The 21,457-nt window shown below is 39.4% G+C and overlaps 1 protein-coding gene across 1 annotated transcript in view; it reads right to left on the bottom strand.

Annotated features, from left to right (window-relative positions):
• Positions 1-1,628: 1,628 nt before the first annotated feature.
• MTNR1A (melatonin receptor 1A) overlaps positions 1,629-21,457 on the bottom strand; it is a 37,341-nt gene continuing 17,512 nt past the window's right edge. The window contains exon 2 of the mRNA XM_032413229.1: positions 1,629-2,497. Coding sequence (XP_032269120.1) covers positions 1,629-2,497 — 869 coding nt within the window. The remainder of the gene's footprint in view (positions 2,498-21,457) is intronic.

Raw genomic sequence — 21,457 nt, 5'->3', positions numbered from 1 at the left:
GGTTCAATTATCTGAAATCTGGAACACAGGTTTAAAAATTATCTATACTATTTAGTGTTGGTTCTGACTAGAACATTTACACATAAATGACTTGATGGGTAAAGTTTGAGATAACTTACACACACACACACACACACACACACACAAACACATACACACACACACCTTCACCCCCCGCCACAAACTATAATTTAGTGTTTCCCAAATATGCTTGATGAAAACAGTTATCAGAGGGACCTTTTAAAACAAATGATAGAACTTTCCAAGGAGATTCTGATTATCTAGATATAGAGATATTCACAAATATATCTTATATAGATGCAAATCACCAACTCTTTCTACTATGTTAAAGTTTTGTGGAAGAACTTTAAAACACAAGAAAACATGGCTCTAATTTCTGCAAAGCACTCCAGTAACAAACCTGAGAGTGGTCCTAAATAGCTTTTTTGGAGCAAACTAGAGCCATAGTTTATGAAACATAGTTTACCTGTGCATTTTTTCTTCTCCCAGACTTTTAGGATTATTAAGGCAATCAAATACTGAAATGAATTATTAAAGAATATTGCTTTGAAATATCTATAAAAGAAAAACTATCTGGTTTAGATATTTACTTGTCCAAATAGATTATCAATCTAGGACACATTCAGCACTGTATCTAAGGATCTATAGCTCTTTGATTCTTTATCAATTATCACTAAACTGATTAGATGACTTCATAAATGAACAGAGAACAGTTCAAAACAGTTTGTCAGTAACACGAATAAGAATGATCTTCAGTGACAAAATAATAAAGCCAATGTCTAATAAAGTCAAATAGAGTTTTATGTTTCACTATTGTTTACAAATACTATGGTTATTGACATCTGAAAAAGAGTTCCGTCATATACTTAGCTCTTTATCTAGTTGAATGTGCAACTTTTAATAGAGAGAGAGCACATTTATGATCCTGACTATGGTTACCCAGTGCTACCGACTGCCGACTGAAAACTGTGTTATGGTTGTTGCTATTATGTCAAGGTATTCCCTGGTTTATTTTCAGCCTTTCACTGTGTAATGAATCAATCATCCCACTTGTTTGTTTATAACTATGACACATCATTTGTTTTCCAATGAGAAATCTTCAAAAAGTATAGGAAAAAAGCAATTATTTTGTGATACTCACTTGCAATAAAAGTTTGCACACTCTTTCTCCACTTGAATACACTTAGCATTTTTATTTAAAATTACTGCCCCCGCCCCGTCCCTGAACCATATTCTTTTTTTTAATCTTTTTTTTTTTTAAGATTTTATTTCTTTATTTGAGAGAGAGAATGAGAGACAGAGAGCATGAGAGGGAGGAGGGTCAGAGGGAGAAGCAGACTCCCTGCCGAGCAGGGAGCCTGGCTGAACCATATTCTTGAATTAACATGTAACTCTCTATATGTTCTGTATTTCTTTTCATAAGCAGAATTAGAGACTTATTCAAAAGGCTGATAGCATATGAGCTCATAAACTAGAGGCAATCTCTTAGAAGCGCAAGTTTTCTCAACTATGCTGTGTTTCTAGGCATCTGTCAAGAAGGAAGCAAACATGAAAATGAGTAAGACCTTGAGCAGTGTGTGTGTATCTTGCTAGCAGTGCTTTGTATTTTAAACAGAGTCCACTTTTATTAGGTTATTGTTGGTCATTAATGGAGAGGGTTTGCACTTAACCCTATGTGCTGCATCATTCGAACTATCCCCAAAGAATATTCTGGCTGTACACAGTGAGACTATAATCCTTCTGTATTCCTTTCTGAAATTTTGGTTCAGTAGTCCATATATAATTGCATTGAGGCAGCTGTTGAAATATGCCATATAGTAACTGGCCACAAATAGCCACTCTGGGACCCTGGGCTCCACGCTGACGGGGTCTGAAGCCACAGCGAGACCAATCAAGTTGAGAGGAGCCCAACAAATGGCAAAAAGGACAAAAACCACAAACATGGTGACAAAATTCCTCAAGTCCTGTGGTTTCATTTTGGGTTTATTGTCAGGTTTCACCCTCCATCTGACCTGAAGAACCAGGATCCATATTCTTAGGTAACAGAAGGTGACTATGGTCATGGGAACTATGAAATGGAAAACCACTACGGCTATGGTGTATGCTGAACTGATAGACTGCGCAAAGGTGCAGGAGTAGATCCTTGGGTCGTACTGCAGGGTTCCGGTACGCAAGTTGGGCATGACCGCCACGAGCGTCAGCATCCATATCAGGAACACGTGGCGGAGGGAATTCTTGTTACTGTACAGCTTGTCGTACTTGAGACTGTGGCAGATGGAGCAGTAACGGTTAATGGCAATTCCAGTGATGCTGAATATGGAGCCGATGACACTGAGGCCCAGCAGGAAACCACTGATTTGGCAGCGCAAATAGCCCAGATGCCATCCGTTGTTAAATATAGATGTCAGCGCCAAGGGGTACGGGTAAACAGCCACCACCAGGTCTGCAACTGCAAGGCTCACCACAAATACATTTCCTAAGAGAGAAAGGTTTAGGAAGTACGGGTTATCACCAGTTTTATATGGATTGCACTGGTTTTCTTTCAAAGTTATTATTTTTTTAGAGAGCTGTTTCTGCACCTCCCATAACCTGGCTACTGCCATATTATAACTGAAATGGAGGCCATTTTCATCAGGAAGCAAGCCCACTGTTGCCCTTGTCAGGTCAATTCTGCTGTTCACAAATTCCTGCATTCCTAAGACAAGGCATAGTCCATGTTCAAAACTGTTGTTCATCGAACTATTTGGTTGCTGTTCTTGGACAGCAATGAATCCTTGACCCTTGGTACAATAGTTAAGAGAAAAAGGGTTTTTTCATCGACCGTCTGGGCTAGAATATTGACTTCATCCCTTCCTAGCTGTCTAACTGGGGCAAGTTATATTATCTCACCAAATGTCAATTTCCTCTTCTGTAAGATGGGGTTAATGACAGTACCCTCTTGACAAGGCTCTGATGAGGACAAATTGAGGCAATCTATGTCAAGTGCTGAGCAGTGTCTGTCACATGAGTGCTCAGTTAATGTTGTTGGTATTCTACAACACTCTCACCTCAATCCAAAGGAAAAGGTAGAAATACTTCTAGATTTCATAAAGAACTTACGGTATAAAAAATTAAACCCTAAATATTTTCTATGTTAATATGATAACACATTTGAAAGTATAAAAACAAGGAACTCTAGTCAAATTTTCTAAGATAGTCTGCAAAGTATGTTCTTTACTTTTGTAGCTCATTTGCCTTAGTTTCTTACTATTCCTTCTGCCTCCAATGGCTCTTCTAATTTTTAAAATGCTACCCATTTTCCCAAATCCATCTTAAATGGAAATGCCTCAAGCCTTTACTTATTTGCCCAACTACATGGAAGACCTTCCTCTTTCGCAGGCTTCTAAATCACTTTATTTATACCACATTTAATTTAGATTAAATTGTAATAAATTTCAATAAAACCTTATTAAGTGCATTCAGTAGGTACTGGATAAACAGGAAAGAACAGACAGGGATCCTATGATCCTCAAACTGAGAAAAAATTAAAAGAGAGAAAGAAGTGTAAGAGTATGTGTAGAAAAAGAGGTAGCAAGGAATGGAGTGAGCTAGGAAGAAGTGGGGAGGAACATTCCAGGAGGAGTGACCATATATTTTGCCTTTTATTATATTTATTTGTAAACTTAAGTTTCCTATATTTCTATACCATAGTACCCTAAGAGTGTGTCCTCCTTGTAATCGGATCTTGAATAGTAGTTCCCAGTGAGACTTTTGCTCAAATGCTTGATGGCAGATATTAAATTGTCATCTCCCAATATCTGAAATAAAACCACCTTTGTATCTGAGGTTCCTATTTGATTAATTTTATTCCACATCCCTCCAAAAATCGCAAAGAAATGAAGTAAAAAAGCAGGTGTGGCTAAAAAAAAAAAAAAAAAAAGGGAAGGTTTTGACATATAGGTAGGAATTTCAGATAAATTGTTGTAAAAACAATTTCTTTGAAAACTGGTTACATGAGACCAAATGAAAGCAATAAAAACATATTTATTTTTCCCCACAGAACAATTTCAATCACCAATGAAATATTTAAATTCTAAAGTGGTTTTGTTTTAATGAATTTTTAACTCAAAATGCATAATACTTAAAAAATAATATATGAAATTCAGCTACAAATTATCATCGAAGCAGTCCATTTTTACCCAGAACGCTATGATGACAAACTGGCATAGATTTATTTTTAAAGAGCTTAAAAATAAGATCATAAACAATGTCATAGATTTCTTTCATAGCTTTAATCCTCTGTTCCATTTAGTTTATAACAATTATGCTTCTTTTTTGTTCAAGTCATTACATTAATTAAATCATTAGTTTACTTTTCTTTGAGCTAATCCCCTTTTACAAGTGTCTGGAGAAAAAAAAAATTAAGCCATAGACTCTACTACACAGATGTGGCTATCAGGTAACTCAACTGGAAGCTTTGTCATATCTGCAGGTGTGTGTGTGTTGGGGAGGAGGAGGAATGATAAGAGTAATTAACTTCATCATGATTATACACATTATAAAATCATCTCTTCTATCTCAGCTCTATGTACCTCCAGAGAGATAGCGATCTATCCTTTTTACAGGCATCCAACACTCCCTACAACCAGCACAGCAATGCATTCTGAAACTTAAAATAATTTCTGTTCGTGGCTAGAAATTCCTTTTTTTTTTTTTAAGATTTTATTTATTTGACAGAGAGAGACACAGTGACAGAGGGAACACGAGCAAGGGGAGAGGGAGAGGGAGAAGCAGGGGGAAGGGAGAGGGAGAAGCAGGCTTCCCGTGGAGCAGGGAGCCCGATGCGGGGCTCGATCCCAGGACCTTGAGATCAAGACCTGAGCCAAAGGCAGTCGCTTAACCGACTGAGCCACTCAGGTGCCCCTAGCAATTCCTTTTCTGTGGGATTTACTTCCAGTCCTTACCACAGAGGAATTATGGACTCCTAGGATGTTAAGATTGAGAGGAATATTAGTGATCATGCAGATTAATTCCTACTTTTTAGAGATGAGGAAAACAGAAATACAGAGTTAAATTGGATGAAGTCATACAATTAATGCAAGACTGCAACAATGCTGTTTGTTAATGTTGCTCAGTGCATTTCCTTAAGGAAGTTCCTGTGGCCAGAAATATGTGAGTGTTGGATATTGGGCCCTCTGGCCAGGCAGGCCCGGGCTTAGAGCCTCTTCAGGCATAATTCCAAAAAAGCATTTTAGAACCAGAATGAGGGGAAGGGAAGGCAGTTCGAAGTCTCTCTTCTGGTAACAAGAAGAAACAGCTGACAGCCTCACAGTGACTAAAGACACAAGCAAATTATAAAATGCTGAGCAAACATTCATTCTGGTGAATAAAACCTTAAATTGTAGGGGAAATATGGCACAGATACGAATAAAATCAGTTATTAGACAGCTGAAAAGTTGCCTTGTCTAAACTGCTTCCTTTGGAACTAGTCCCGGGACTTCCCTCTGGGAATGGCCAAAGCAAGGAGCCATTGCTTTTCTAAGTATTTCTCTTCTTCTCACCATCTTCCCATACCTCAAGCTATTAACAGTGCCCATGAGGGCAGTGCCCATCTGAGATGTCTTTCTCCCCCTCCAATAAGACCTGGCATCGAGTTATATCTTTAAACAAAATGCAGAGTGGATGTATATTGTATGGACTAAGCTGAAAGGATGTTTGAATGCAGGGCTCCAGGGTCATGTTCCCCAGCAGAGACAAGCTGCGTGAGATGTAAGAGGTGGAAGTGAAGGGCAGTCAGGCTCTCTCCGCATTCCGAAGCTCGGCGTGCAGCTCCAGGCACCATGGCGGCTCTGGCTCTTTGACTCCTATCCACTGGCCTGCAGTGATGGTGGGGGTGGGCGGGGGGGAGGTAGGGGGCTGGGGGATGCAGTGTGCCCACAGCTCCTGCTCCTTCTCTGAGGTCCACCCTGGCTTGGGGAACGTGAGAGACTGGCAGGAATTCAGTTCATCCTCCTGGGTTCCAGTCCTTCCTCCAAGATTCTCCTTGCTTTCCATTTTGACATCCATCTTTTCTTCTCAGCTGCCTTATCTATGGACTTGAGGCTTGTGATGGTTAATTTTATGTGTCAACATGACCAGGTCATGGGGTGCTCAGAGAGCTGGTTAAACATTACTTCTAGATGTGTCTATGAGCGTGTTTCCAGAGGAAATTAGCATTTGAATAGGCCTGGTAAAGTCGATGTCCTCTTCATTGTGGGTGAGCATTATCCAACCCATTACGGGATTGAATAAAACAAAAAAGTTGGAGGAAAGGGGAACTCACTCTCTCTGCCTGACTACTTGGGCTGGATACCAGTCTTCTCAGCCTGTGGACCGTAACTGACGGCATCGGTGCTCCTGGACCGTGGACCCCCAAGTGGTGGTGTGATCTGAAAGAGCTCTTCTAGACTATGTATTGTCTGAGCCACCAGATCGTAAAGTTGGCATGCACAGCGTCAAACAGAAGTGGAATAGACAAAACCTGGCTCAAGTATATACTGAGGGCCCAAGGAAATTGCATGAGCAAGTGTCACAGATGCCCATGGCCCACATTCCTGCATCACTGCCCCCTTATTCTCAGCCTGCACCTATGGCCTCATGAGAAGTCCCCTCTGGTCAGTTAATAAGGAAGAAAAAAATCTTTTGGCATGCTTTACAGATGGGTTTTCATGATAGGCTGGTGCTGCCCAAAATTGGATGTTGTAGCACTAGGGACAAGGTCAAATCCAGGGACAAGGATAAAGGAAAATACTCCTAGTGCAAAGAACTTTGAACAGAACTTCAAACTGGTTGTTCATTTTGCCTGGACAGAGAGACTGTCACAGGTACATGTTTACATTGATTCATGGGGAGTGGCTAATGGTATAGCTAGACAGTCAAAGGTTGGAAGGAACAGGTTTAGAAAACTGGTAACACAGGAATCTGGAGAAGGGGTAGGAGCATACACCTCTCAGCATGGGCACTGAGTGTGAAAATACTTGTGTCCCATACGAACACTCACCAAAAAGCAACCTCAGCAGAAAAGGATTTGTTTTTGTTTTGTTTTGTTTTATTAGCAGAAGAGGATCTTAATGTCACAACCTGTGGACATTAATCTTTCCTCAGTCACCACTGTCCCTGACCAATAAGCTCACAAAGTTATCATGCAGCAGAAATTTAGAAGTTACTAATGGGCCCAGCCACATAGACTACTACTCATGAAAATGATCTGGTTATAGCCACTGCTGTCCTGATGAATGCCCAACCTGTCAACAACAAAGACCAACACTGATTTGGCACCATTCCCCAGGAATATCAGCCAGACAATGGTGGTAGATTGATTACATTGGACCACTTCCATCATTAAAGAGGAAGTACTTTGTTCTCAGTGGAACAGAAGCATATTCTGGATATGGATTTGCCTTTCCTACCCTTAATTATTCACCAATCTGACATCCATAGAATTACAAGGTGCCTTTTTCTTTATGATAAAAACATTGCTCTGGCTGAGGAACTCAATTTGTAGCAAGTGAAGCAAGACATTGTGGTAGAATGGCTTATGAAGGTTTAGTTTCAGCACCAGCTGAATGAGCAGAGGGTGATGTCCCCCAGGGTGTAGTATATGCTATAAATCAAGGACTAGATTCATAGATCAGAAAATCAAGTGTGGGAATGGCCATTTTTCCTCTCATAATTATCCTAGTGACACCCTAGCAAAATATTTCCTTCCTGTCCCCACAACTAGGTTCTGTTGTTCTAAAGTCTTGGTTTCCAAGGGAGGAATGCTCTACCAAGAGACGTAATAGTGGTTTCCTTAAACTGGAAGTTGAGACTGCCACCTGGCTACTTTGGACTCCTCATTCCAGGGAATCCATAGACTAAGCGTGGGGTCGCTGTCCCAAGTGGGGTGATTGATCCTGATTATCAAGGGAAAATTGGGTTGTTCCTACCCAGTAGGAGCCAGCATGTGTATGTCTGCAGTGCAGGAGCTCCCTCCCCTGGAGTGCCCCGGTACTGCCATGCCCTGTGATTAAAGCCAATGGAAAACGAAGCATCCCAATTCAGGCAGGAATGCCAATGTGCCGGAGCTTTAGGAAGGGAGGTTTGAGTCACCTGGACAGGGAAGAAATCTATCTCCCCATCTCACGTTGTACAAAGTTGGGGCCTTGAGTTTGTCTTCATCAGCACGTTTCTATGGCTCTAGCTATCTAGTTCCTAATTTGGTAACCATTGAATCTGTGTGATGATTTCACCTGAGGACAATTCATTTACTTGTGTGGGCTGTCCTCAAAACTCTGGCTGGGGGTGCCCATTACTATGGCAAGCTGGTTTCTGGGTTGTTTCTCACATCCTGTCTGTGTCCTAGGCGTTGGAGTAGATGCTGCCAATACCTTTTCCAAGTGCCCTCTGCCAGGCTGGTGCACTTACTACTGAATTTTGATGAGTCTTGGGGGCCTCCATTTACTTGCAGCTGCCTCCGCCAGAGAATTGCCCTCAGTTGAGTAGACAATGAATGACCAATTGACAACAGAGTAGAAAAGGCCAGTCCCTTCACCTTTAGTGGTTGCAACTTTGTGGTCAGATTTATAACCAGAGGCCTCGGCTTGTTGGATCGGGCCAAGTCTAGGCTTCGCCTGAGATCCCATCCTTGCTTGACGCTTCCCCTGCCCTCGGCAGCTTCTCTCACCCACTACAGGTTCCCCCCAAGAGCACTCCCTCAATAAAGCATGCGTAGCGAAACTGCCACCGCCCTCTCAGGTTCTGTTTGTAGGCAACCTAAGGTGGACCTTCAGCTCTGTGATGAGGTTAGGTGGTTTTCTAAAGAAGTCACCCACTTCTTAGAATCAAAGAGGGACCACTTACTATGCTATCTTACACAAACAAACAAACCAGCTGAAGTTCCAGACTTAAGTGCTTTTTGGTCTTGCTTTTTAATCTTTTCGTCCTTGCTATTCGTACGCATGCTTCCAACATCAAACCAACATGTGACTCCACCCATGTGCAAAGAAGTCTGTCTCCCTCTGAGACCTCTTGAGGTCCAGGACTCTGACAGCACAGTGCCTTGCACGTAGTAGGTGCTCGGGAATGGTTTGCTGGATGAACTTAAGTCTCTAAACTCCACTCATACAAAAGTAGAAATTAGTTGCTTTCTTTGCACTTATTTGCCAGGATGTTAGTTTTTTTCAACAGGCCAGTATTCATTCCTTCTTTCATTTTAGCCTGGACTTGAACTTGGGAAGCAAGATTAGAGACCCACTGAATTATTGTTCATAACTTAAAAAATAAAACCCTGGGATGCCTGGGTGGCTCAGTCGGTTAAGTGTCTGACTCTTGATTTCAACTCAGGTCATGATCTCAGAGTTGTGAGATCGAGCCCTACATCAGGCTCCACACTGAGCATGGAGCCTCCTTGGGATTCTCTCTCTCCCTATTCCTCTGCCTCTCCCCCCTCCACTCCACTCACACATGCTCTCTCTCTAAAAAAAAAATAATAACAAAATAAATAAAACCCTGACTGCCTGAACTGTGCCCAACATCAAACAGAGATAAAGACCAGTTTAAACAGGAAAACTTTGGCTAGTCTTGAAAACATTTTTCATGTGTTTTACATAGCAAATCCACAGAGTCAGATCTAAAAAATTTGGCTTAAGGAAGAATCTATTTATTTTGTACATCAGAGCTCACAGGCAATGTCTTACATTCTTAAATTTCAAAGGACTATATTTGAGAAACTTGTCTTTGCAGATTGTTGAGGCAACGTGGACCTTAAGTTTAGAAACAAACACATCTGCATTCAGATCCTGGCTATGACACTTGTTAAATGACCTTGGGTAAGTCGTAGCTTCCCAGAGCCTCAATCTCTTAATGTGTAATAAATCAAGATAATAATAATGACCATGGTGGGAGGGGGCGCCTGGGTGGCTCAGTTGTTAAGTGTCTGCCTTTGGCTCAGGTCATGATTCCCGGGTCCTGGGATCGAGCCCCGCATGGGGCTCCCTGCTATGGCAGGAAGCCTGCTTCTCCCTCTCCCACTCCCCCTGCTTGTGTTCCTGCTCTCGCTCTCTCTCTGTCAAAATAAATAAAATCTTAAAAAAAATAATGACCATGGTGAGGGTTTGAGAGAGTGCATAGAACACCTTTGGCTTTAGATAATCACTCATTCCTTCTCTTCCACCGTGATGGAAACTGCATATCGTGCTTCTCAGAAGGCTCCTCCCCGGTCAGATAGCCCCGGCTGAGACAACATCTGTCCCAGCAAAGGCTTGCTCCTCCCCTAATCCCTGTCATCTTGCAGAGCTCTCCCTTAGTGAATAAGCCTCCTTTTATCCTCCTGTCCTTCTGGCTATCAGCCCTTTCCTCTCCCTTCAAACATATCAGACAAGGCTGTCCCTCTGTTTCCTTCCCACCTATTTTAAATTTATCTTCCTATAATATCTGGGTTCTACCCACACCACATTGCTGAAACTTCTCTCCGGTCATCAGTGCCATTCTTCCTGAGACTTCTCTCAGCCTTCATCCTCCTTAAAGTCCTGAAACATAATACCCTATTCATGTAACACCTGTCCACATACTACCACCCTGTGTGAATAGTGGAAGATACTATGCATGTGGTACTGAGCACATCTACGAACCTCGCTCTGTTGCCTCCTTGACCCCAGTTGCCTCCCTGGCTCTTCAGTCTCTGTATCTCACTGTCTTCCCTGACCTACTCCCTAGCTTGGTGGTGACTCCCTAATACTGTAAGCATAGTTGATTTCTGGGTTGTCTTGACTGTTCTGTTACTGTAGCATATGTGCAATAAAAGAGGCTAAGAAAACTTCAGTATATAATAAACTAACACACATAACCCTATTGCTCTAGTTCAGTTTTCAATCAATTTTTAAAAGTGTGAAATCCTACCGGGAATTCTTCTCATTTTCTAGATCTGGTTACTCTTTTCTCAGAAGGGTGGTTTTGGGGGATATTTGTAATATGTGAATATCCACATTACAGCCAGATTGATTCAGCCTTTCATCTGTAAGCTAAACACAAACTACTGATGTCTATAGGGAGCTTGGGAAGATGGCAGAGTAGGAGGACCCTGAGCTGACTGCGTACCACGTTTACAACTAGATACCATCCACATCCAAGTCAATAAATCAGACAGCGACCTGAAGGCTGCAGAACAAACTCCACAACTAAGTATGGAGAAGTTGCATCTGAAAGGTTAGAAAGGTCAGAAAGGCAGAGAGAGGCTACCTGCAGGAGAGAGGGAGCTGCATATATGCAGAGGGCAGAGAAATGGGCCCTTGCAACAGGGAGCTCACTCGGCGAAAACTAATCTCCATAAGGTTTGGCTTTAAAACCAGAGGGGCTGAATTCCATGAGTTTGTAAAACCAGTGAGACTTGGAGCCTGGTTCTTTAAAAGTCAGTCGAGGGGCGCCTGGGTGGCTCAGTCGTTAAGCGTCTGCCTTCGGCTCAGGTCGTGATCCCAGGACCCTGGGATCGAGCCCCACGTCGGGCTCCCTGCTCCGCGGGGAAGCCTGCTTCTCCCTCTCCTACTCCTCCTGCTTGTGTTCCCTCTCTCGCTATGTCTCTCTCTGTCAAATAAATAAATAAAATCTTTAAAAAAAAAAAAAATAAATAAATAAATAAAATAAATAAAAGTCAGTCGATTCAGCACTGGGTGAGCCAGGCGGGCAAGTGATAGCCAGGTGGCCACCCTTAAAGAGACAGCAGCCTGCATGAAGAGGCAACATAACAATAGCAGTTTATACAACACTGGGGGCAAACGGGAGACATCTGTTCATAATAATTTGGGAGCATGTTGGGTGACTTCTTTGAAAACAAGGGAGCTGGCAGATGCCACTTTCCTCCCCTGCCCCCCAGCATAAACACAGAGCCACCTACAGGAGGCAGGACTTTACACACATGTCTAGCTTCAGCAGAGGGCTCAAGGCAAATTTTATTAAAGCTCTGCACGTGCCCTAACCCACCAGTAGGGCCACAGCTGCCGCTGGGTCCAGCTGCTGCTGCATGCCTAGTAGTGCATTCCCAGCCACCGTCGCACCCGCTGCCCAGACACTGGGTGCATGGCTACCTCCACACACCATGTCTCATACCCAGCTGTGCACTCAGCATATAGCCGCTAGCCACCACTGTGCTTCAGTGGATCCAGCATAGAACTAGTGGCCCAATGCAAATTTTGCTAACACTGGTGCCCCACTCCCAAGTTCCCTGCAGACATGCACCCTCAGAGCTGGCCTGCCTGGCATGCACCCTCAGCGCTGGCCAACCAACAACAGGCAAAGAGTCAGTGCAGATTACTGCATGGAAAGGAAAAGTGACTCAGACACAATAGGATGTAAGCAACACACTTAGGTCACTCTCCAAAAGGGCCAGGTTTTGGTGAACAGGGGACACTGCACTGCAGGGGACTCTAGGACCTCCTCTTCATAGTCACTACCTTCAAAAGCAGTGTCATAGCTGGCTTTCTTCACACAAAGAAACAGACACAGAGAGGCAGACAAAATGAGGAAAAATTTACTGCAAATAAAAGAACAAGACAAGGCCACGGCCAGAGATCTAAGCAAAACAGATATAAGTAACATGCCTGATAAAGACGTTAAAGCAATAATCATAAGGATATTCACTGGACTTGAGGAAAGAGTGGAAGACATGAGTGAGACCCTTAACACAGAAATAAGGAATGCCATAACAGAGATAAAGGGCTCAATAAATGGAATGAGAAACACACCTGATGGAATAAATAGCAGGATGGAAGAAGCAGAAGAATGAATTATGACCTAGGAGACACAATAATGGAAAATAATCAAGCTGAAGGAAAGAGAGAAAAAAATTACACAAAATGAGAATAGAATTGGGTAACTCAGTGACTCCATCAGACATAATAACATTTGTGTTATACGAGTCCCAGAAGAAGAAGAGAGAGAAATGGGAGCAGAAAATTTATTTCAAGAAACAATAGCTGTAAACTTCCCTACCCTGGGGAAGGAAACAGATATCCAGATCCAGGAGACACAGAGAACTCCCAACAAAATCAACAAAAGCAGGGGTACCTAGCTGGCTCAGTCAGAGGAGCATGCAACTCTTGATATCTGAGTTGTAAGTCTGAGCACAATGTTGGGTGTAGAGATTATTTAAAAATAAAGTCTTTATTAAAAAATCAAAAGCAGAGAGACACCAAGACATTTTAATTAAATTTGCAAAATACAGTGATAAAGAAAAAGTCTTAAAAGCAGCAAAAGAAGTCATTAACTTACAAGGGAAAAACCCATAAGGCTAGCAGGAGATTTCTCAACAGAAACTTGACAAGTCTGAAGGGAGTGGCATGACATATTCAAAGTGCTGAATGGGAAAAATCAGCCAAGAATCCTCTATCCAGCAAAGTTATCATTCAGAATAGATAGAGAGATAGAGTTTCCCAGACAAACAAAAAGTTCAAGACCACTGAACCAGCCCTGCAGGAAGTATTAAAGGGGACTCTTTGAATGGAAAGGAGAGACCCAAAATAACAGTGTAAGGTAGGAAACACAAAAGCAGTAAAAAAGAATATTTTTGTAAAAAATTGGTCAAGAAGCTAACTATAACATATACCTAAAATGTGGGGAGAAGAGTAGAAAAGAGTAAGTTCAAACTAAAATGACCATCAAATTAATATAGACTGCTATATGCAGAGGAGGTTATATACAAACCTAATGGCAACCATGTATCAAAAACCACTAATAAATATGCAATGAATAAAGAGAAAGTAACCCAATTATATCATTAAAGAAAATCAGCAAAACATGAAAGGGAGAAAGACAAGAAAGGATCAGAGAAAATCTTCAGAAACAACCACAAAACAAGTAATAAAATGGCAATAAATACATATATATCGATAATTATTTTGCATGTAAATGGACTAAACCCTCCTGTCAAAAGAGAGTCACAGAATGGATAAAAAAACTAATATTGATCTATATGCTGCCTATAAAAGATTCATTATAGACTTAAAGACACCTGCAGATTGAAAGTGAGGGGATGGAGAAAACTCTATCATGCAAATGGATATCAAAAGAAAGCCAGAGTAGCAATACTTATATTGGACAAAATAAATTTTAAAACAAAGACTGTAAGAAGAGAAAAAGAGGACACTATATAATAATAAAGAGGAAAGTCCAACAAGAAGTTATAATCATTGTAAATATTTATGCACCCAACATAGAAGCACCTAAATACATAAAACAGTTAATGACAAACATATAGGAATTAATAATAATACAATAATAGTAGGGGACTTTAACACCCTGCTTACATCAATGGACAGATCATCTAAACAACATCAACAAGGAAATGATGGCTTTGAATGACACATGGGAACAGATGGATTTAACAGATATATTCAGAACATTTCATCCTAAAACAGCAGAATACACATTCTTTTCAAGTGCACATGGAACATTCTCCAGAATGGATCACATGTTAGGCCACAAAACTAGCCTCACCAAATTCAAGAAGATCGAAGTCATACCATGCATCTTTTCTGACTGACCACAACGCTATGAAACTAGAAGTCAGCCACCAGAAAAAAATCTGGGTAGACCACACATACATAGAGGTTAAAGAACACGCTACTAAACAATGAATGGGTAACCAGGAAATAAAGGAAGAGATAAGTAAGTACATGGAAACAAATAAAAATGAAAACACAATAGTCCAAAACCTCTGGGATGGAGCATATGTAGTTCTATGAGGGAAGTTTATAGCAATATAAGCCCACCACAAGAAGCAAGAAAAATCTCCAATAAACAACCTAACCTTGCACCTAAAGGAGCTAGAAAAGAACAAACAAAACCTACAGCCCGCAGAAGGAAGGAAATAATAAAGATTAGAGCAATAATCAAAGATATAGAAAGTAAAAAAATATATAGAAAATATCAATGTAACTAAAAGGTGGTTCTTTGAAAAATCTATAAAATTGATATACCTCTAGCCAGACTTACCAAGAAAAACAGAGAAAGGACTCAAAGAAATAAAATCACAAATGGGAGAAGAGAAATAACAACCAACATGACAGAAATACAATCATAAGAGAATATTATGAAAAACTATATCCCAACAAATTGGACAACCTGCAAGAAATGGATAAATTCCTAGAAACATATAAACTCTCAAAACTGAAACAGGAGGCTGGGGCGCATGGGTGGCTCAGTCATTAAGCATCTGCCTTCGGCTCAGGTCATGGTCCCAGGGTCCTGGGATCGAGCCCCGCATCGGGCTCCCTGCTCGGCGGGAAGCCTGCTTCTCCCTCTCCCACTCCCCCTGCTTGTGTTCCCTCTCTCGCTGTGTCTCTCTCTGTCAAATAAATAAATAAAATCTTTAAAAAAAAAAAAACTGAAACAGGAGGAAATAGAAAATTTAAACAGACTGATAACCAGCAAAGAAATTGAGTCAGTAATCAAAAAAGTCCCAACAAACAAAAGGACCAGATGGCTTCATAGGCACATTCCACCAAATATTTAAAGAACAGTTCATACCTATTCCTATACTATTCCAAAAAATAGAAAAAGAAGGAAAACTTCCAACTTCGTTCTATGGGGCCAGCATTACCTTGATACCAAAACCAGATAAAGACACCACTAAAAAAGAGAACTATAAGCCAATATCCATAATGAACATAGATGCAAAAATTCTCAATAAAATACTGGTAAACTGAATCCAATAATACATTAAAAAAAAATCATTCATCACAATCAAGTGGAATTTCTTCCTGGGTTGCAAGGGTGGTTCAACATTCACAAATTAAACAATGTGATACATCACATCAACAGGAAAAAGGATAAGAACAGTATGAGCATTTCATTAGATGCAGAAAAAGCATGTGAGAAAGTGCAACATCAATTCATGATAAAAACCCTCAGTGAAATAGGTTTAGAGAGAACATACCTCAAGATAATAAAGTCCATCTATGAAAAACCCACAGCTAACATTATCCTTAATGGGGAAAAAGTGAGAGCTTTCCCCCTAAAGTCAGGAACAAGACAAAGATGTCCACTCTCACCACTTTTATTGCACATGGTACCAGAAGTCCTAGCCACAGCAATCAGACTACAAAAAGAAATAAAAGGAATCCAAATTGGTAAGGAAGAAGTAAAACATTCACTGTTTCCGGATGACATGATACTCTATACAGAAAACCCTAAAGACTCCACCAAAAAACTGCTAGAACTGGTAAACTAATTCAATAAAGCCTCAGGATACAAAATCCATGTGCCGAAAGCAGTTGCATTTCTATACACCAATAATGAAGCAGCAGAAAGAGAAATTAAGAAAATAATCCCACTTACAGAAATTAAGAAAACAATCCCACTACTAATATATACCCAAAACAATAAGATACCTAGGAATAAACCTAACCAAAGAGGTCAAAGACCTGTATTCTGAAACCTATAAAATGCTGATGAAAGACATTGAAGATGACACAAAGAAATGGAAAGACATTCCATGCTCATGAATGGGAAGAACAAACATTGTTAAAATGTCTGTACTACCCAAAGCAATCTGCACATTTAATGCAATTCCTATCAAAATACCAACAGCATTTTTCACAGAACTAAAACAATCCCAAAATTTGCCTGGAACCACAAAGGACCCCGAATAACAAAAGCAATCTTGAAAAAGAAAAGCAAAGCTAGAGGCATCAGAATTCCGACTTCAAGTTATATTACAAAGCTATAGTCATCAAAACAGGATGATACTGGCACAAAAATAGACCCAGATCAATAGAACAAAATAGAAAACTCAGAGTCAACAATTATATGGTTAATTAATCTTCATCAAAGAGGAATAGAATATCCAATGGGAAAAGGACAGTCTCTTGAACAAATGGTGTTGGGAAAACTGGACAACTACATGCAAATGAATGAAACTGGACCACTTTCTTATGCACAAAAATAAATTCAAAATGGCTTAAAGACCTAAATGTGAGACCTGAAACCATAAAAATCCCAGAAGAGAACACAGGCAGTAATTTGTTTGACACTGGCCATAACAACTTTTTTCTAGATTTGTGTCCTGAGGCAAGGGAAACAAGAGGAAAAATAAACTATTGGGACTTCATCAAAATAAAAAGATTCTGCATGGCAAGGGAAACAATCGACAAAACTAAAAGGCAACCTATGGAATGGGAGAAGATAATCAGATAAAGTGTTAGTATCCAAAGTATGTAAAGAAGTTATAACACTCAACACCCCAAATACTAATAATCCAATTAAAAGATAGGCAGAAGACATGAACAGACTCTTCTCCAAAGAAGACATCCAGATGGCCAACAGACACATGAAAAGGTGCTCAACGCCACTCATCATCGGGGAAATGCAAATCAAAACTACAATGCGGTAGCACCTCACACCTGTCAGAATGGCTAAAATCAACAACACAAGAAACAACAGGTGTTGGCGAGGATGTGGAGAAAAACGAACCCTCATGCATTGTTGGTGGGAATGCAAACCGGTGCAGCCACTATGGAAAACAGTGTGGAGGTTCTTCAAAAAGTTAAAAATAGAATTACCCTACAATCCAGCAATTGCACTACTGGCTATCTCCAAAACAAAAACACTAATTCAAAGGAATACTTGCACCCCTATGTTTATAGCAGCATTATTTACAATAACCAAGATATGGAAAGAGCCTAAATGTCCATCAATTGATGAATGGATAAAGAAGTGTAATATTAATTATATATTATATATAATATGTATATGTGGAATTATATTAATTATATCGATATATTAATATATAATTATATAATGATATATAATAATATATTATAATGTCTTATGTTAATATATATGGATTATAATATATAAATTATATATATATTACATATTATACAATATATAGGAGAGGGAGTTTGCTTCTCCCTTCCCCCTTCATGCTTGCTCTCTCACTCTCTCAAATAAATAAAATCTTTCAACAAAAAAGAACTCTGTTAACTCTATTTTGAGATAGTAGTCTTTATTTCCTTAGACACTTTCCTTAATCTTGAAGAACTCCGTGAAAGCTTATATAAGCAAATGAATGGCACTTAATAATATTTCTATTTAATTAGACAAGAGCTCTAAATTGCTAAATTCCAAAAGAGAATTACTGTCTTATTTAAACAGGTACAATCATATTATTGCCATATTTATACACTAAAATTAAATGGGAGGAGAAATGAAATAAAAGTTAACACTACAAAATTATAAATTAAGATTCTCATAAAGTTCATTTTAGAGAATCAAAATTTGACTCTATTTTTAGGGACTTAGAATTTAAATACCTAAACGTGTTAAACATTGTACTCTGCCTTAGAAGTAAAAATATATTCACCCATCTTAATTCTACCCAAATACTAAATAACAAAGAATTTACTGTGTTTCCCATTATGTTATATTTAAAGCACAATGAACTTTAAGTTACCAATCCCGTAATCCTTACAGTTATTAGTAGTGTCCTAAATTAAAAAGTGAGGAAATTAAACAAATAATTTGCTCAAGGTTGTACCCATTGGATGACAGAGCCAGGATTTTATACCAGGTCCTATGGTTCCAGAGCCCACATTATTCAAAAGGTACATATCACCCCAAAAACTTGAGTCTATAATAGAACTAATTTTCCACGGATAAGGATTATTTTGTATATAAAGTGTTGTATATAAAACAACTTAATGTATGTATAACCTTTGTGTTGTATATAAAAAACTTTATATATGTATAACCAATATAAAATATAACCTGTTTTGTAAATAGGCTTTTTAAAAAAACCTATGTGGTAAGGGGCACCTGGGTGGCTCAGTTGGTTAAAGTGTCCAACTCTCGATTTTGGCTCAGGTCATGATTTCAGGGTTGTGAGATCGAGCACTGTGTCGGGCTCCACACTCAGAGGGGAGTCTGCTTAAGTTTCTCTCTCCCTTTGCCCCCTCCAAATAAATAAATAAATCTAAAATAAAATAAACCAGTTTGTGTTGTAAGAGAATATAATACCTATACACACAGCCCAAAAATGAAAATAGCTCAAGGTATTACAAACAAAAATATAAGAAATAATTAAAGGTAACCTAATAGGATGAATTAAATAACAAAGGCATAAATGAAATTAAAACTATTTTTTAATTGGCAAATAAAACTCTTAAAAGTAAAAAATTAAAATTTAAGCCAAATCTTAAAATAAGAATGAATTAACTGGAATAGCATTTGTCTTGCCACAGAACTCTGTCTCAAGCTCCAAAATTATCCCAGCCCTGGCACAGAGGAGACGTTCAACAGGCACTTAAAAAAAAGGGGGGGGGGGGGGGGAATGAATGCATGAAGGATAAAAGCACATTATCATTTACAAGATCACATAAGAAGAGAGTTTTATATTTTGAAATGTGTTAAGAAAATTATAAAAGAGGAAATACTAGTTACTGATTAAAATATTTATCATCTTCCATTTAATAACTACGTGAGAAAATGTTTTAAAATTTAAGTTAGCAGTCTGGTTGTCAAACCTCCAAGTGGTATTTTTCCAGGCTATATTGCTTTCTTCAAAAGATACGGGGCCAATGTATTATTTGTCAATAGCTATGCTTTGTCTCCATTATTAACAAATATTTTGAAGCTCTCTCCTTGATTCTGCCCCATGTGTGAAGTAGCTTTCATATTTCCCTATTTATTACCTATTCTTTCATCCTGATGTTAATACTAACATCTTTTATTTGTGTATTTTTAATTTGAATTTTAGCTATACTGCAAATAACTTTTTTAATTATTTTAAATTTTTTCATTTTTAATTGACGTATAGTTGACATACAATATTAGTTTCAGGGGTACAAGATAGTGATTCAGCATTCACGTATGTCACAAAATGCTCACCAGGCTGGCATAGTTACCATCTATCAGGCAGCATCTTTTAAAACAACTCATGAGCACTTCATCTACCAACCAAGTTCCAAATTTCTCTCGAAAAATTTTTCTGCTAATGTTTTGTCTTATTTTTTATTTGAAAATAAAAGAATTTTAAGTGCCTTGATTGAAAGTAATCTCTTTGAAAGTAGGATCCATGTTTTACACAAGCTTAGCACGTTGTCTTGTATTTTGACAAACCAGCAAGAATTTACTGACAATTTATATTCCATCTTATACTGTAGGTGTGCAATAAATATTTATTTAAATGAATATTCAATCCAGTAAGCCCCCAAAGTGCTCCAAGATCAGAGCAGGTAATCATCCTTTTAAGCCAGAAGTTCCACAACTCAAATTCAGTAAGTAGCCTGAAAAATATTCAGCACAAAGATTTATTTGTTTTTCTTTTTCTTTTCCCTTTTTCTAAAACTAATGCCTTCAGTGTGATTGCCAAAAGTGGGTAGCTCTATAGAAGAATAAATCTTAGAGCACCTCAACCAGAAAATCCAGAATTTTATTCCCCAATTGTAGCATCATTGAATTTCACTGAAATTTCTTGAGATGTCACGTATAGCTGTCATGTGTCAGGTCAACTTGGTTAACCAACCTATCTGAAAGGCGAGGAACTTAGGATGCTGATTAAGGAAGCATCTTAAGACTCTTTAGGAGAGTGGATGACACTGGTGATAACGGTGCAGAGTTCTGAGCATGAACAACTGCTTCTTTAAAAGCAATTAATTGGGGCACCTGGGTGGCTCAGTCAGTTGAGCATTGGACTCTCGATTTCGGCTCAGGTCATGATCTCAGGGTCCTGGGACTGAACCCTGTGTCAGGCTCCACACTCAGTGGGGAGTCTTCTTGAGATTCTCTCTCCTTCTCCTTCCCCCCCCCCCCCCGCCTGCTCACGTGCGTGCTCTCTCACTCTCTCTCAAAATAAATAAATCTTTAAAAAAATAAAAGCAGCTAATTGCCTCTGGTAGCCTAGAAAATCCTGAGAGTGTGTGTATTTCATTTTTAGAGAATAGGGCATTTCTGTCAGCTAGGCAACTTAAAACTCCTTAGGAAAAGGGAGGAAATTCAAGCCACCTTATAAAGACCTTAGTATTCACCTCAAATATTCCAATTATCGTTTTTTAAGGATACTAATAAAGAATGAGCAGAACAAGGTCCAGAGACTCTATAGAGATTTACAATGAGTTCCAAAGCAGATATTTTTCAAAACAGGTATTTTTTTCCAATGGAAGTATAGTTGACACACAATGTTACATTAGTTTCTGGTATACAATACAGGGATTCAGCAACTGTGTATGTGTAGCTACCATCTGTCCCCATACACCATTACAGTACCATTGGCTACACTACGCTGTGCCTCTCATTCCATAACTGGACTCCTGTACCTCCCATTCCCCTTACCCATTTTGCCCATCCCCCCGTCCCCCTCTCTGACAACCACCAGTTCTCTGTATTTATGGGTCTTTTTCTTTTTTTTTTTTTTAAAGATTTTATTTATTTATTTGATGGAGAGAGACAC

This window comes from Phoca vitulina, unplaced genomic scaffold (assembly GCF_004348235.1).
Source record: "Phoca vitulina isolate PV1807 unplaced genomic scaffold, GSC_HSeal_1.0 scaffold15, whole genome shotgun sequence".
Classification (NCBI taxonomy): Eukaryota; Metazoa; Chordata; class Mammalia; order Carnivora; family Phocidae; genus Phoca; species Phoca vitulina.
Note: the sequence above shows the minus strand (reverse complement) of the source record. Positions and strands in the feature narration are given on the sequence as shown.